The sequence below is a fragment of the Sciurus vulgaris genome (assembly GCF_902686455.1).
Source record: "Sciurus vulgaris genome assembly, chromosome: 15".
Lineage (NCBI taxonomy): Eukaryota > Metazoa > Chordata > Mammalia > Rodentia > Sciuridae > Sciurus > Sciurus vulgaris.
Genome location: NC_136476.1, coordinates 18,754,781 through 18,772,093, shown reverse-complemented (window position 1 = coordinate 18,772,093; position 17,313 = coordinate 18,754,781). Strand labels below are relative to the sequence as shown.

Below are 17,313 nucleotides of genomic sequence, written 5' to 3'. Positions count from 1 at the left end.
GAGGGAAATAAGTAAAAACTCAGGAAAGGTAAAACTTAATTTTTGAGCCTCTTGAATAAAATATATGTTCTACAAATAACTCAGAAGGCATTAGAAAGTTTTTTTTAAATAAATAACCCAGAAAGCATTAGAGGTTATTTTTTTTTAATTATATGAACTATGAACTAAAAAAAATAGAATAAAAATGAGAAGTGATACCACAATTCCATATTTTATGGCCACTTTGTTTCTTGCTTTGGTGTGTAAGTAGATAAAGCATTTATTTTTCCCACAAGGCTCAACCAGGCAGGAACATTTTAAACCCACAAGAGAAATAAATGGAGTCTTTACAGTTGAAAGGCAAAAGCCAATTAATGTCCATTGCTTCATCCTTATTTCTGATCCAAAAAAAAAAAAAAACCTGAGCAGTGTTCATTGCCACTTGGTGCCTCTTACACAGCAGCTCTGGGAGCTGATGGATTCTTTCACCCAGGAAATCTGAGGGTTCACACTCCAAAGTCAACCCCTCCCAGGAAAGAAGGTTCCCCTGGAGCAGATTCTACTTCCCACATTATGTAACCCATCTTAGGTTTTTAGAAAACAAGATTTTTGTTTTAAACTGTCCAGAATTTGAGAGAAAATATGTCAAGCCAAAAGTGAGGTAGCTCTAATTCCTTAATTTCCATATTCCCTAATATCACTGAACGGAAGACCGATGGAAGATCCCCCACCCACACTTTCCTCCTCCTACTAGTCTGTATATTTGCAATTTTCTTTTCTCTGTCTCTCTCCCATTTTTGTTGTTGTTGTTGTTGTTTTTTAATGGCTGCTGAAAGGCCAGAATTGAACCTGGGGCCTTGTGACTGCCGGGCAAATGCTCTACCACTGAGCTCTGGCCCCAGCTCCCTACAGTTTTTTTATTATGTCTTTTATGATCAGGAAAAAAAAATTACAAATGAAACTTATTTATTAATATTTACAAAATCATTTTGAAAAGTTTTGTTTTTATTATTGCAAAGGTCAGCATTTCAAAATACTTAAGGTATCTTTAATTAACAGGTAAATACGCACAGGTCCCAGACTAGGGAAGGACAGAAAAACTATATTGTTCTCAGTAGTCTCCTCTCTGGCTTGCTTAGACAAGAATCTCAGAGGCTGATTTTAAATGGGGAGTTTTCAGAAAAACTCTGCTCTGAGCCCTGAAGGGATCATGAGATATGGTAACACAGGAGGGGAGAGGAGAAAGCCACCTTCCATACCCTGCCCTCAGCTCTGCCACCAAGGAAGACCACAGGCCCTCTGCTGGGCCAATAGCCAGGCCCTCCTTCATTTTTCCAAGCACCAATAACACCCTCTTCCCCTATTTTTTTAAAGATATTTTGTTCTTGAAAAACCTTCCTGTGGCAAAACCACAGATTAAAAACAATTTTATTTTAATGGGGGGTGTGCCTCTGAACTCCTAAATTAATTTCCAACTTAAATACTAAGCAAGCAGATCAGTTCCTTCAACAGTTATGACTGGTTATCATATCACAACCAAACAAGGTGGTTTCTCATCAATCACTATCTCCCTGCATATTACTTTGATTGCTACTAATCCACATAGGCTCTCCTCACAAAGCACGTAACACAATGCTCTGTGTTTATGTAAGTCATTACTCCAAGGCTGGGCCGTGAGCATCACCTGGAAGCTGGTCAGAAATGAAAACGCACAGGCTCCATGCCAGATTTTCTGAGTCAGAAACTGGTGGACGGGCCTAAGAAATTGCACGGTCACCAGCTCTCCACAGGATTCTGATGCTTACTGAAATCGGACAATCACTGAGGTACTGGAAATTTGCATGCCAAAAAGAAAAAGAAACAACAGTAGAGAGAAAAAGAAGAAAGCGAGAGGGAGGAAGGGAAAGAGGGAGAAGGGTGCACACAAGGTGTTCATCGTGTGAACTAGCACGGAGTGAATCCAGGAGAGGAGAACTGAAGCACCGAAAACCAACCAAAGCCAAAGACAACCACGAAGCCACTGGGGCCACAGTGTCCCACCACTTCTCAAAAATGCCCCGAAGGGACTCCTGTGCTGATACATATAGCGAGAATGCTCTGCTGGTAAAACCAAATTTTTAAAACTCAGTGGATTTTTATCTCCAGGTATGACTATTAAAAACTGTTTCACCCCGCAAGGCCACCCACCTCTTAGCCACGACTTTGGAGGTGTCTTTGGGTTTCGCTCTGGAAGCCGTGTGCTCACCATTTGTCTTTGTTTTTCCAGCAAAGGGTTACCTTCCAGTTCGACATTTACCTTAGAAGAGGGGACCATCTACTTGTCTGCGGAGCCAAATGCTCTGGAAATGCAGGACGATAATGCCTCTGTGCTTGATGTCTATTTAGTAGTCATTTTTTTGTTTGTTTGTTTGTTTAGTTCCTTCCCCTCCCCTCCTGGTTCACAGATGGATCCAGGCCATGGCTTCTACAACAACAGGTTCTATAAAACCAGGCATGCTTGGGCTTTGAAAGAAACAATGGTACCCTGTCTTCTACAAAGGATGTTTTTTCACAAGCCATGTTTCCTATAGTTCATGTAGAACATTACACAAAAGATATCTAGGTTAATACTAATTCACTATATATAAGAAGAGGACAAAGCCCCTAAGATTCAGGCAAAGTGGGGCTCCTTATTGTGATTCCCAAGGAAGTAGTGCCTTTTCCTTTGGCTCAATGGTGCCCCCTGTGTTTGATTCTTCTTCTCTTTGGTTTTGCCTCCTTGAATAGGTTAGTAAACTAGGAGGCACAGAACTAGGTCATGGGAAGAACCTGAATTCAGCACCAAAGAATTTTGGCTGGCCCAGTAGGGTCGCCACCAACCAGCTGTGTGAAGTGGATAGAACTTAGCTGTGACTGTGTGCCCCTAACGCCAGAGGAGGGAAATAATGCCCACCCTGCCTGCTCCATAAGGCTGCTTTGAGGAACGCCTAGATGATTGTCTATGTGGCCCTAATTGTATTGTGAGATGATGTGAGAAAGGCACCTTGGTGGGTTACGCTGGGGAGCATGAGGATTTTCCCTGCCGAGTACATCTCACACCCATTCTCCATGTCCTCGTACACCTGTGCAAAATCACTTGAAACAGGGAAAGTGTTGATTGGAATTTTCTGTTTTCTTATGTTTTCCCAAACTTGAGCCACTGCTCCTCACCATACCTGGTTACCAGTTCACTGTGGGAATCGATATCACCTGGTGTATGTGGCATCTCCACATCCCTCAGGGCCCCTTGAGACTGAATCTTATGTCTCTCCACATCTCACAATCCGGCACTGCATTTTCTCACGTGTGCTCTGCAGGGCCTCATTCACCTAACTGTTATTTTTGAGTGAAATCCAAGTTCTCCAGGCCCTACTTGGACTGGCCTCCCCTGCCTCTGGGAATCCTCCTCCTAGGCCTCTGCCTTCCTCCATGTTGCCATTCCAACCATACTGGCTTCCTCCATGTTCCTCCACCAAGCCCAGCACATTCCTGCCTTGAGATCTGTGCATTCACTGTTTTTTCTACACTCTTTCCCAAAACCAATTCATGCTTAGTCCCTCACTTCCTTCATGTTTCAGTCCAAACATCTCTGTCTCCAATAGGCTTTGCTTTACTCTATAAAATAGCAGCTCCACCAACAACAACCACTGTGAAAGATTTTTTTTTTCCTTCTTGAAGTACTGGGGATTGAACCCAAGGGCACTCTTCCACTGAGCTGCATCCCCAGCCCCTTTTATTTTATTTTGAAAGATGGTCTCACTAAGTCACCCACGCTCACCTCTGATGTGGAATTCTCCTGCCTCAGCCTCTCCACTAGCTAGGATTACAGACATGCACCCTGGGAAGGATTTTTTCATAACTTATAAATATACATTTTGCTGCATAAAGAGATTTTTTTCTCACCAAGCCATGCTCCTGTTTCTGCCCCCACTTTAAAAATGTAAGTTACAGAATATCACACAATTCTCACAGCAAACTTGGTCCCCTAACCCACCTGACCAGGAAAACAGGGAATTAAATAGAGGAAATCAAGGGGTTTTTGTTGTTTGGTTGGTTTGGGGATTTGTTTTTGGTTTTGTTATGATATTGGTGGTGGTGGTTGCTGTTGTTTTTGGTTGGGTGGATTTTTCTTCTGTTTTGGGAGGGTTGTTTTTGTTTTTCCTTTTGTTTGTTTTGGTCCCTTGCTAAACTGAGTTCATCCAGAAGTAGAAATCAGGAATGCATTTCAGAAAGAGGCCAAGTAAAATCTCATCTTCATGAGCCAAGGCTTGGTGCCACTTTCACATATCTTTGCAAAAGCCAGTCTTGGCCATCTGGGAAGCTGCCACGTCCTGAGTGGAGTGTAAAAGCACAGGATGGTCAATGGTTTGGTTAGCACCAGGTCTGTTCTCTTGTTCCTTTGGTAGGAAGGTTTTCTTATTAACCATTTTGCTTTTCCCCTCTTCATATCCATTTCATTCCTAAGAATGCTGCCATTTATTTGGTTTTAGCAGTGTCTTACTTCACAACTTTCTCACGTCTCTTGAATTCTTTGACATTGAAAGGGCTAAGCATTTCAGAAAAGGAAGAGGAAATGCTTTCCTTGGAAGTCACCGGGGAAAAACCTGAGTATTCTTTTTGATCCTATTGCAAGCTCTTGAGGACCATTAGAAATAAAGGAGTTTACAACTGAAGGAGACGGTGGTGGCGGCTCGCTGGCTGGCATGGTCCTCTGTCATTCTTCCAAGCACAGCTGATTGTGGTTCAGAAGTGAAGGAGGAGAGATAGGAAAAGGGAGAAAGCAGGCAAGCTGTGCAGAAGGTAATGGGCAGTAGAAATGTTTCTCGCCAAGCTTGGAGAAAAACTGTAGCCTAATTCTATTTTGTAGCTAATAACAATAAGCTATGAAGCATTTTTGAGTATTTTCCTACATGCCTGGCACTGTCCTAAAATACACACACACACACACACACACACACACACACACCACACACACACATATCATTTAGTATTTATATAGCTCACTTAATCCTCTTGACAACCCTCTAAGGTTACTTACTAGTTCCATTTATAGGCAAGGAAATTGAGGCACACAGAAAGTACCCAATTTGCCCCCAAAATATGCAAACAGGAATCAATAAGAGGGATTCAAACCAGTAGAGACTACCCAAAGCACTTAACCCACTGTTAATTACAGTGCTATGCTGTCTGGATTAGGAATTATGCTGCCTGTTAGTTAACAAATTAGACTCATAGATGTTAAGCAACTTACCCAAGATCAGACAAAGTAATATGGCAAGAAAAATATAGAGGAAAAAAAGATAGACAAATTAGGATCCATAAGAAATTGACTTTTTAAACTTCAATATGGAATGTGAAAGGGAAACACTTTGGCACTGTGGGAAGGGCACAGGAGTTTAAATAATAATAATATGAATGGCCAAATTGAGTACATGCTATGTGCCATGCACGATATCAGTCCTTGTCTTGTATTAGCTCATTCACAGAGATAGTTGTTATATTTGCCTTTGTTCATACAGGTAAGGAAACTGAAGATTAATTTGAGCAGTTCTCAGAACTGGTAAATAATAATCAAAATTCAAATCTAGCCCATGGTCTCTCCTGCCTAAACTTGAACCCCATATAGTACCCTTTCATTGTTATTGACCACTATGTAAGTCTATCCTCCATCTCATCAGACTTATGAAAGTGAAAGATGGATCCAAAAATAAGAATTGGGGGTACAGTGTATTAAGAAAAATTTTAATAAAATTTACTTTCAGAGGTGGGGGTATAGCCAAGTTGTAGAACACTTGCCTAGCATTTGCAAGGTACTAGATTCAATTCTCAGCACCTTGGAAAAAATTCCATTTTTAATATTTCCTTTCTGGTTATTTTTTAATGTGCAGCAGTTCTCAAACCTTTTGCCCTCAGGACCCCAGTACATTCTTAACAATTATTGAGAATCCCAAAGAGCTTTTTGTATGTAGGTTATCTTCCAAAATTAAAACTGAGAAAAATTTGAAATATTTATTAGCTCATTTAAAATAGTAAATATTGTGTTAATTTAAATAACATTTTTGTGAATGTAACTGTATTTTCTGATATAAAAATAGATTTTGTGAAAAGAGTAGCAAAACTTTACATTTTTGTAAATCCCAATGTCTAGGTTGACAAAAGAAACTGGGTTCTCATATCTATTTCTGTATCATCTGCAATATGACACATCATTTTGCTTCTGGAAACTCTGTTGAACACACACATGAGAATGAAAAGGCAAATAATGTTTGTGTTCTTAGGAATCTAGCTTCACCTCATGACCCCCACACAGTTTTTCTAGTTTTTTTTTTTTTTTTTTTTTTTATTAGCCTCTTCAAAACCAAATGAGACATTAATTATAGAGAAATAGGCCCCTGGAGTCTATGCCTGTCTCTGCTTCTCATTATTATTGACCTTGAATTAGTCACCCTCTTTGGGCATTCGGTTTTCTCATCTATAAAATGGGTTATTAAATCATCTCCAAGGCCCCAGCCAGCTCTGATAGCCTATGACTCATTCTGACTTACAACAGTTGCAGAAATAAGGTTTTCCAAAGCCACAGTTGTTTTCTCCAAATTCTGCTGTTTCATCACCTCCTCTGCCAAAAAACCTTCACAGTATTTAAACTTAAACTTCGAGCAGAGCATCTAGAACATTCTGCACCATTAACTTGTAATGCCAGGATGTGCGTTCATGCTGCAGATTTTTATTATTTCATTTTGCATGCTCTTCCGGATCTGAAAGGATTCAGTCCATTGTCCTCCTTTCAATGTTTTCATTTGCTTCTACATTATGAAAAAATGCTGTAAAAGGAAAGCAGAAGAGAGGAAAACCAATCTTGCCTATGCATTTGTCTCTCCTTTCTTCCTGACCTAATTCGAAAGCTCTGGATCCTAGCCATCTTTACTTGAAGGGCAGTTGGAGGCTTCTCAAGTGACATGCTGTTCGGTGTTGTCACCAAACGTAGTCCGATTTCTCTTGTAATATTTCTCTCCCAGAAGATACAACTGCTAATAGCATTTTTCTGTTAGTAGTTGTAACCTAATCCCTAGAGCTTTTATTTACACACTAATGAATATACTATTTATATCCCCTTAAAATATGCAGATTTAAACCGAAGTGATTTGTACACATCAGATAACATACAAAATCTCCTTATAAGGATCCACCCACACATCCTGTGCATGTGAGTTAGGGCAGCTATCCTGCTTTTTCCTGTGATTTGACATGAAATTGAAAAGGATAGGTGACCCCAGAAGGCCAGGAATTGTTCCATCATCCTTACTAATGCATTTACTTCAGTCCCCATCTACCTAGCAACCTGCATGGCTTTCAAAGGGGTCGTTCACCTTCACACTGTGGAGTTGCAGGCTTCATTTGCAAATATTCAAATTGAAGGAGGTATTTTAAAGATGACTTTATCCAGTGACCAATCATGTGTTTTCCCATGAATGCTGAGTTGATGACACAGATTAGGGTATTTAAAAGAATACAACAGAGATGAGCAGGCTGTATTGATTTGAAATGGGCAATCATGCAGTCTTCATAATAGAGCGAGATTCCACTGGTGAATAGTCCCAGATCTTTGAGGCACGGATGGATGCTGTCACCATAGCTGTTATTTCAGTTCCTGAAGGGACTTCTTTGCCTGACGTAGAATGCAATTTGGTGTTAATGGGAAGAGGAACAACCAACAAAGGCCATCCCCACTGAAAATGGAGTGGGAGACAGTGTCCTTTCATGATATGGTGGAAATGGATGGGTCAGGAGGAGGTAATGGGACTGCATTAATAATGTACAAGTGTGAAAAATTTCTGCCACACAACCATGCTTTTCTTGCTTCTGTTATTCCGTGCCTAAGTTATGCCCTGTTCCTTTTACACTTTCCACATTAGCATCCTCTCAATAACATGTACTTTCATCTATGTAAGTGCCTCTGCAAAATGGCTGTTTGAAGTGCAAAAATAGCTGTGGGTGAAGGAAGAGAAACAGTTAAGCCAGTTTTTAGCCACACCAGTATTGGAGATTAGTGCTCTGATTGACAGCTCTTGGACAGCTTGATTATTTAATGTGTTTTTAGGGTGGTTAATAATACTCTTTGATCATGGGAGGAAGGGTGGCAGAGAAGTGAAAATGATTGAATTAACAGCTTATCATACCACTATGTATGAGAAAAAGAAGAAAAATGCTTCAAATTTAGGTCACAGGGGTCTTAGAAAATCAGTGGAACTTTTTGGCAAGAGAAACCGCCTTTCTGGATTTGAATCCCTCGGCGTTGAGTTAATGGCTTGCACGTGAAGTCATGGGTCTCTAATCATTCCTAGTCTGAGCCAGTGTTGGCTGCTGCCAGGGTGTTTATTCGAAACAGTAGCAATTCTATTGCTTCTCAGAAGAAAGCTGGAGTCCCCACCAACCAAAGATGCTGCTCAGGATTGTAGTAGATTTCAGTGACAGCAGAATAGGAAAGAGAAAGGCAAACACCACCTTGGTTTGGAAGACAGGGAACCAGATGTCATTTGTTTTAATCCATAGGACCACAGTGTTGAAAACCAAGAGATTTCAGAAAAGGTAAGATAGGGCCCTTTGTTTATTTCCAGAAAGGCTTGACTCCTTAAGTTATTGGCCAAATAATGTCTCTACGACATGTAAAAAGAGCTGAAAAAATGGGTGTCACTCCATGAACCCCTCAGCACCTCCAAGTTGCTACTAGTTGAAATAAGAGTGACACATGGGCTGGGGAGATAGCTCAGTCGGTAGAGTGCTTGCCTCGTAGCACAAGACCCTGGGTTCCGATCCCCAGCACCGTGAAAAAAAGAGTGACACAGGTTTCAGTTTTAATGAGGCAACCTGTCAGTCTGGATTAGGGGAGCAATGTAGGAATTTTTTTTTTTTTTTTTAACATTAAACTGCTGTTTAAGGATTAGCTTAGAGAACTGGAGTTGAAGTTATAAAGGCACACTGGCTTTTCTGTTCAATTAGGCCCACAACTGAATGACAGTTTGCAGGACTGCGATGGCCGGGTTTTTCTGTTATATCCTAGCTGCACAGTGAATGGTGGCCTCACAGGCCAATTGGATTTGCGCCTTATTCATAGGTAGTTCTGCCCTTGGTACACCTGACTCCCCTTTGACACCCAGGCCATGCACTGGTTGCCCTGACATTTTTATTTACTTGCCTCCTAAATCTGGCCTCTCTCCCCATTTCCCCAGGCCCTCTGCATGCTCCCTATTGCTTTTCTGATTTCCATTTCCATTTTCTTCTTTGTCGAGGCGTTTCTCCAAGTCTTTGGAGAAGAGTGTCTGAGGAAAATCGGTCTCCATTAAAGTGAATTTGGGGTCCATAAAGGCCCTGAGTCTGCAAGGAACAAGTAGCACAACTTCAAAGGAATTTGATTTAAAATCCAATGTGAATTTTAGGAAGAAAAAATTGAGATCATACCCAGGACCTAGTAAACAGGATGATTCTCATTCATACCATGCCCTCTCCTAGACTCTGAGATGGAATGGAAGACATTTGAGGACTGTTCACTTAGTAAAAGCCAAGGCCTGCCAAGCCTGGTGCGTGGCGTGAGGAGGGCTCAGGAGTGGGGAGCTGAGGGTCCGACTTCCCTCTGGTATGTCTCTGCCTGTGTTACCTCCTAGGACTGCCACAACAGATTACCTCAAACTGAGAGGCTTAACAAACAGATATATCCCGTCTTGTGTTCTAGAAGCCAGGACTCTCAAGTCAAGATGGCATCAGTGCCATGCTCCCCCTTTGAAGACTCCAGGGGAGGATTCCTATTATCTCTTCCAGCTTCTGGTGGTTCCCCATATTCCTTGGCATTTTTGGACCAATACTGCTCCTGCCTCTGCTTCCACGTTCACACGGCTTCTTCCCTGTGTTCCCATGCCTCTGCGTCCTTCTTCTTATAAGGTCATGTGTCATTGGATTAGGGCCCATCACAGTCCAGTGTGACCTTATCTTAATGTTTACATCTACAAAGACCCTATTTCCAAATAAGGTCATGTTCTGAGGTCCCAGGGGGACAAGACATGGGGGGGGGGGGTTGCGATTCAGCCCACTCCATGGCCTGACTGAGGGGCCTGCAAGCTGCTCCTTCACTCGTGGCCCCGTTTTCCCATTCCTTGGCTACGTGGCTGTGAGCTTGGGTAGATGTTTTCAAATTATTTTGAATTCCTCACAAAATGTTGTCAAAAGGTGACTGTACTAACAGACCCAGTTGCTTGTTGGGCATGTGAATTAGAAATAAAGTCCCCAGGGGTGGGCCAAGGCATGGGTGTTTTCAGACGTTCACACACCCAGGGCTGAGATCCTCTGAGCTTGTTCTCAGGATCCTGCAGCTCTGAGCGTCCTGTACCCCTTCTACGCTGATATAGGGAAGAGCTGTCTCACTCCCCCAGGGTCACCTTCCAGGGACCATTGGAATCAGATGCACTTTTCTTCTGATCTACAAACAAAACTTAAGTGAACCCATGTGGGTCCTAAGCACAGGTTGATCACTGGGCTTGCAAGTGCGTTCCCGCTGTCAGCAGAGCCTCTGCCGCCACCTAGTGACAGAAAGGCAGCCCCAAGCAAGGGGATAAGGCATAACTGAGGGCCTTGAATTGGAAAGTAATTAAGAGCGAGTGTGTGGCTCAGTCAACTGTTTCCACTTCATGTACTTTATTGTAGCCTTTCAGGGCTGTGTGTGCAAGTTCAGTGGGGGGCATGTTCTTCAGATGTCAAAGGCAGCTCACTCTGTCAGACCCAGCTTCTCCCACCTTCCAAGTCTGACTGGAGGCTACAATCACAGTGCTGTGTAAAGAGAGTGAAGGTGCTAATCTTCCTCATATCCAAGCATGCCCTTCTCATCCATTAAGTTTCACTCCAGTCTCTTTGAAAGGGCCCCTTGGCAGTTTGAAGATTCAACACAGAAAATGTGGCTTCTGCTTAGGCAGCAACTTGACCAAAATATCAACAAATATAGGTGGAAAAAGTCTTTTCTTCACTTTCAATCTTGGACAAATCCTCACTTATGGTCACTGAACTCCTGGTATTGTGGTCTTTGAAGTAACTCCCAAGAGCAGTAGGATTAAACATAATGAAATGCAAATATGAATTTTTTAATTAAATTTTTTTTTTTGTTTTGGATTTTGGTTTTTATACAGGGATTGAACCCAAGGCACTTGGCCACTGAGCCACATCCCCAGTCCTTTTTTAGTTTTATTTTGAGACAGGGTCTCACAAAGTTGTTTAGGGCCTAAGTTGCTGAGGCTGGCTTTGAGCTTGTGATCCTCCTGCCTCATCTTAAAAAACAACTTTCTAAATCCCAGGGCGGGAACTGTGTTAGTTTGCTAGGCTGCCATTAATAGCATGCCACAGACTAAGTGGCTTAAACAGCAGAAATTTCTTTCCTCACAGTTCTGAAGGCTGACGGTTCCGGTCAAGTGTCGCAGGGTTGGTTCCCCCGGGAGGGGATGTGAGGGCAGGATCTGTCCCAGGCCTCTCTCTCTCTCTGACTGTAGATGGTCTTCTTCTCCCTGTGTCTCGTCACACCATGTGCCCTCTATATGTGTCTGTATCCAAATTTCCATCCATAAAAAGGCACCAGTCATAATAAATTAGGGGCCTAACCTATGATCTCATTCTAACCTGACTACCTCCATAAGACCCTATCTCCAAATAAGTCACATTCTGAGGTATTGGCAGTTAGGGTGTCAACATGGAATGGTTACAGGGACACAGATTTGCCCATCACAGTTACTGTGTCCTTTTGTAACAAAATGTGCTACCAAGGAAAAAGGCTGTATGGGGGCAGTTCCTAATTCCACACTCTTGAGGTGGCTGTGGCCTTGGGCACCTGGTGCTTCCTTCCCTACAGCAGAGAAAGGAACCAGTGTCCTTTCCCAATGAAACTAGCACCACGTTCATCCCCCACATGGTTGCCAGGCAGCAGAAGCAGAGGTCGGAGTGGATTCTGTTGCAGTTCTAGACTCTGTGACACATTAGATGATCAGAGAGCTGCTCAGATTCACAATCAGCAGGAGTCTCTCGAGTGCTGGAAAGTCCCCCATAGAATTGTCAGCCTGAATAAATCTTCGATGCCCTCAGGCTTCTCTTGGGTCTTTAGAAAACAAATTAATCAGGCAGGGAACTGTGTTAAAATATTGCTTCTGCACTAACAGTTTTGAAATGAGGGGCCATAATCTTAAATTCTTTCCCGGAGACAGGGGAGACAAGTGTCAGCTTCTCTCTCAGCTCTCATCCTACTAGTCATCTGCCTGCTGTTGCTTAAGGAGCTCCAGTGGAGCCCTGGAGGTCAGCCCAAGTCCCAGCCCTCCACACTCCCATTCATACCGCATTCTACAAGGTCAGACACAAAAAGAGCTGTGTTCAACTGTGCAGATCTCAAGGATAGCAAAAGTCCTGCCTTCTGCCCAAGGATTCTTGACTGACGTCCTTGGTACTTAGAAAAGAGAAGCTTCACTTCTGATTCTGAATCTAAATATTTATTTAGATGCAAAGGTAGGATATTTGGCCCCTTCTAGTTTCCTTCCAGCCATAAAGTTCCATAACAGAGTGATTTTACTCTGCACTGCCATTGCCTGAATTCTACTGCACTAGCCTAGCATTCACTGGACCTCCTGAGACAATGGCAAGCTTTTAGATTCCTGCTACTATTGGAATCCAATACAAGGAGAAATCCCCAGTCCACTTTTTCACCAAGTGACTTACCAAAGTATCACTCAATATGAGATAGATAAGAATATAATAAAATTTAAGAACAGGTCCTTATTTTTAAAAATGAGTTCAGACTTCTTAGAGCAATAATGGTAACTTTTGTGTTTGAAATCCAGGGAAGTCTTAGAAAGCAATCAGGTGAATCCATAGATAGAGGGGACCCCAGAGCCAATGAGATAATGTTGGAGTGAGGCATTGTGAAGTCTTAATACAGATCTATCTTCATGTTGTGAGTTTAGACTAAAGTGGGACAGGTCGAGTTCACAAACTCTCAGGGCGACAGAGGCACATCGGCTAAAAGAATATGAACCATAGAATAGAAAGGATACAGAGAAGGATTGAGAAAAAACAGAATCAGGAACTACTGATGGAAATGGACTCAGTCTAAGAAAACAAAATACGGGGCCTGGTGGAAATACAATAGCTGGAAGGAAATTTATGCTTTTCTCAGAGATATCTTGGCAGAGAATTCCAACTTGAAAACATAATGAGGATACCCTGGTCACAGGGAAAAATCCTGCTTTCACGGGCTGTAGGTGACCTAAAGTTGTTATAGTTAAGAAGTTAGGGTGCTGGGGATATAGCTCAATGGTAGAACACTTGCCTACAGTGTGGGAGACATTGGTTCTGACCCCCAGCACCACAGAGAAAAGGAATGATAGGGACTAAGGGGTATGGATTAATGATAGAATGCCCTCCTAGCTTGCCCTTAGTTCAATCCCCAGCATAAAAATAAAATAAAATAGAATCACCCCTAAGGGTAAAGATCTGGAGACTCGTGGGCACTTGCTGAGACTGTTCAATGCTGTTGATCTTGGCCAATCTGACTGGTATGAAGTCCTCCCTCCGATTTCAGCTCTGTCCTGAGATTTCCTTATACCACATTCCACATCATAAGATATATATTTTCAGAACAGTAGGTAGAGTTGGCGAGGGGCAGATGGGTTAGCCAGCTTCACATTGCTATAATCAATATGCCCAAGAAGAACAATTTAAAGGAGGAAAAGTTTATTATGGCTCACAGTTTCGAGGTCCAGTCCATGGCTCACAGTTACAGAGGTCCAGTCCATAGCTCTGGGCCACCGAGGTGAGGCAGAACATCATGGTAGAAGGGGGTGGCAGAGGAAGGGTGCTCAGGTCAGGACAGTCAGGAAGCATAGGGAGAGCTTCCCTTGCCAGGGACAACATATAAACGCCAAAGGCACATCCCCAGTGATCTACTTCCTCCAGCCACACCCTACCTGCCTATAGTTAGCATGCATTAGTTCATTCAAATTATTAATCCATCCATTGATTAGGATACAGCTCTTGTAATCTAATTATATCTCATCTGAACATTCCTACCTTGACTTACCCATGAACCTTCAGGGACACCTTATATCCAGTCCATAACAGGGGGTGTTAAGGGATGGATTGACAAATGTAGGGTAGGTAAGCCAAGAATGAGACCTTGGGAAACACACCTCTCCCCTTCAATGCCCTGCCCATGAGTGCTGTGCATATAAGCGAGCTACTTTGATTCATAAAGAGGGAGCAAGCTAACCATAAAACAAAAATGGTAAGTCAATAAAAATTACAACTCACAGTAGCCTCACATTACATGATGAAATGCAGATTGCTAAACAGAATTACTTTATTGAACATAGTTTCTTTCCTAATAATTTTGAGTCATTTTAAACTTCTTATTGAAGTCTTTTCAGTCACTAGCTAAGGGTTCTAGGGTGTACAATCTTTGAGATTCCAGTTCCCACATTCTTCACCACAGTTGGTGTGAAAGAGAGGGGCTAGCATATACCTAGCACTGTGTTAATTTTGTCAGGGGGTAATGCTTCCTCGGTGGTGGTGTTTCTGGGGATTGACCCCAGGGCCTCCTACATGCTAAGCACACACTCTATTATTGAACTACACTCCAGCCTTAAATTTTTATATATTTATATGTGTGTGTGTGTGTGTGTGTGTGTTGTGTGTATACATACTTTATTTTCCCTAAGAAAAGTTTATTCTTGTTGAGTGTATTGATATACATCGATAGTCCCAGCTCCTTGGAAAGCTGTAGCAAGAAGATCAGTTGAGCCCAGGAGTTCAGGGACAGCCTGGGCAACATAGTGAGATCCTGTATCTAAATAGAAAAAAGAAAATGTTATCTTTCCCATCTGCCCTACAGATTGTATTACTCCTATTTTACAAGTGAAACAAAAAAAAAAAGAGTTAAAGGATAGGTCATTTATACAATGTCACATGGCTGCAAGATAGGAAGTGAATACATTTGACCCAAAAAGTCTTTACAGACTGAAAATGGTTCCATTTCACCACATGAATCACGGTACAACTGCTACTGGTTGAGCTGGCTGGCTCTGGTTGCCATTTTAGGTTACATGTTTGTTTATGCCCAGCTGCAGGGACATTGTTTGGAAATGAGCACAGCATTCTTGAGTTCAAGACTGTTTTGAGTCGTTGGGTTGTTCTGTTTGACTTCTCATCCAATCTGCCACAGCATTTCCCCTAAGCCTGTGCATTGGGAGTGCAGGACCCTGTCTTAGCTTTGCTGCCTTCCAAGATCCTAGCTCTGTGCTGTGATGTGATTGGGACTTGATCTTGATAAACCTTGGCATAATTACATGTTCCACCAAGAAACATATGCTCTGCTAAGCATTGCAAAGAACCCAAGCTAAAGCACCCCATTTCTACCTGCACATTTTCCAAGCACAGGATATTGGGAGAAATTGTGAACTTGTGTTTCCACTCATGGGAGGAATTATAAATTGTTGCCAAAACTAAGTCTCATATCTGCTTTCTTCTCTCCATACCACCCTCCCCCAGTAAGTGACAATGGTAAACACCTCAGCTCGTGGATGAGACCCGAACACAGTTGTTGGAGCAAAGTTTCCCTACTCCAGAATTCTCCAAAGGAACTTGGCTGAGCCCCACTACACACAAGAGTACAAATCAACTGGACTTAGAATTCTGTCTGTGAGATGTCAGGGGAGGCTTGGTCCAAGGCTGATCAGCTGATGGGATGTGAGAAATACCACGCTAGTCTGTCACTTGCTGTTGCTTTGCCGACTGTGAAGAACTGCATGAACTATGTTTAAGCTGCTTTCTATACCATTGCCAATCACCTTTTTGGACTTGAAAGTGCTATTTTCCTATGGACTCTTGCATTATTTCCATTTTGCATGTACCCAGTGATTATACATAAGCAACATATATAATCTGCTTATATATTTTTTAAAAAATCCATCCATGCGAAATGATAAAATATAAATTCTGCTCTTTTTTGCAAAATTATAATCATAGCCCATGTCATTCAAAGTTTAAATTGGTTCCATTTAAAGATCAGTGTAATTAGGTCTCTGCCTATACTTTATAGAAAACTAGCTTCTATAAATATTTTTTCACTGTTTACTAGTGAAATGAGAAAAGCCAAGCTATTTATAAAAGGCCTTATGTTGTGTATATACATTGTCTTTGAAATATTTGTGATTTAGTTTATTGCTTGTAAAAGAGAAATTATATAATTTATTTAGTAAATACTACTGTAAACTATAGTTTTATTGAAAGAAATAAAATATTTTGTTCTCAATTATAGTTTTCCATTGATTCCAATGATTTATAGTATTTACTTTTTTTTTTTTTTTTTTTTTTTTCTTGTTGTGCTGGGATTGAACCCAAGGCCTTACACATATTGGCAAGTGCTGTCCCACTAAGTTCTATATCCCCAGTCCTCATTACTTTTTTTTTTTTACTTTTTTGGGGGTGGTGGTAGGTACTGGGGATTGAACCCAGGGGTACTTAACCACTGAGTCATATCCCCAGCACTTCTTATATTTTATTTAGAGACAAGGTTGCTTAGCACCTCACTAATTTGCTGAGGCTGGCTGTGAACTTAAAATCCTCCTGCCTCAGCCTCCTGAGCTGCTGGGACTATGGGTGTGCACCCTTGCACCTGGTTCAACATTTCTTTATTTTTTTAATTAAAAGAACAACCCAGATGCTCCTCATTTCAGATGTTCTAAAATCATAAATGAACTGAAGCTCATAACAGATGAAATAGAAGATAAAATTCCCAGTCCAAAGAAAAGACTCAGTAGCATATTCTGCTCATATCCAAGAGACATTCCCAAGTATCCTGGTGTATTCACATTCACTGTGTTACGCTATGGTAACAAACAACCCAAAATCATTATAGCTTTCACCAACACAGTTTATTTCTCACTCACATTGAGGACCAGCTACAACTCTGCTCCAAGTGTCTTCTTCATGTTGGGATCCAGAGCAACCCTATCTGGGACATACCATGTTTGTGGAAGTAGAAGAATAGCGTGGAGGCCAAGCAAAGGAAGCCCATCGGGTTTCTACTTGCATTGCAGCCTAGAGTACTTCTCCACTCACATTTCTTTGGCCAAAGCATTGGCAAGTCTTAAATCAAAAAGGTGGGAGGTATATTTCTCATGTAGGAATGGACTGACTAAGCAGAGAGGGGCAGTGAATGTTTCAAACAATTAATGTTAGAGTTACACCAACTGGTGTGTGTCCCCAGAAGCAAGGCCCTAAAACACTGAGATAAAAATCAAT

The 17,313-nt window shown here is 41.9% G+C and overlaps 1 protein-coding gene across 2 annotated transcripts in view; it reads left to right on the top strand.

The window, feature by feature from the left end:
• PIP5K1B (phosphatidylinositol-4-phosphate 5-kinase type 1 beta) overlaps positions 1-16,303 on the top strand; it is a 294,504-nt gene extending 278,201 nt beyond the window's left edge. For both annotated transcript variants that reach the window (XM_079112037.1, XM_079112038.1), the window contains 2 exons: positions 2,246-2,363; positions 15,559-16,303. In XM_079112037.1, the coding sequence (XP_078968163.1) occupies positions 2,246-2,363; positions 15,559-15,561 (121 nt within the window). In that variant the 3' untranslated portion in view covers positions 15,562-16,303. The remainder of the gene's footprint in view (positions 1-2,245; positions 2,364-15,558) is intronic.
• The last annotated feature ends 1,010 nt before the right edge of the window (positions 16,304-17,313 follow it).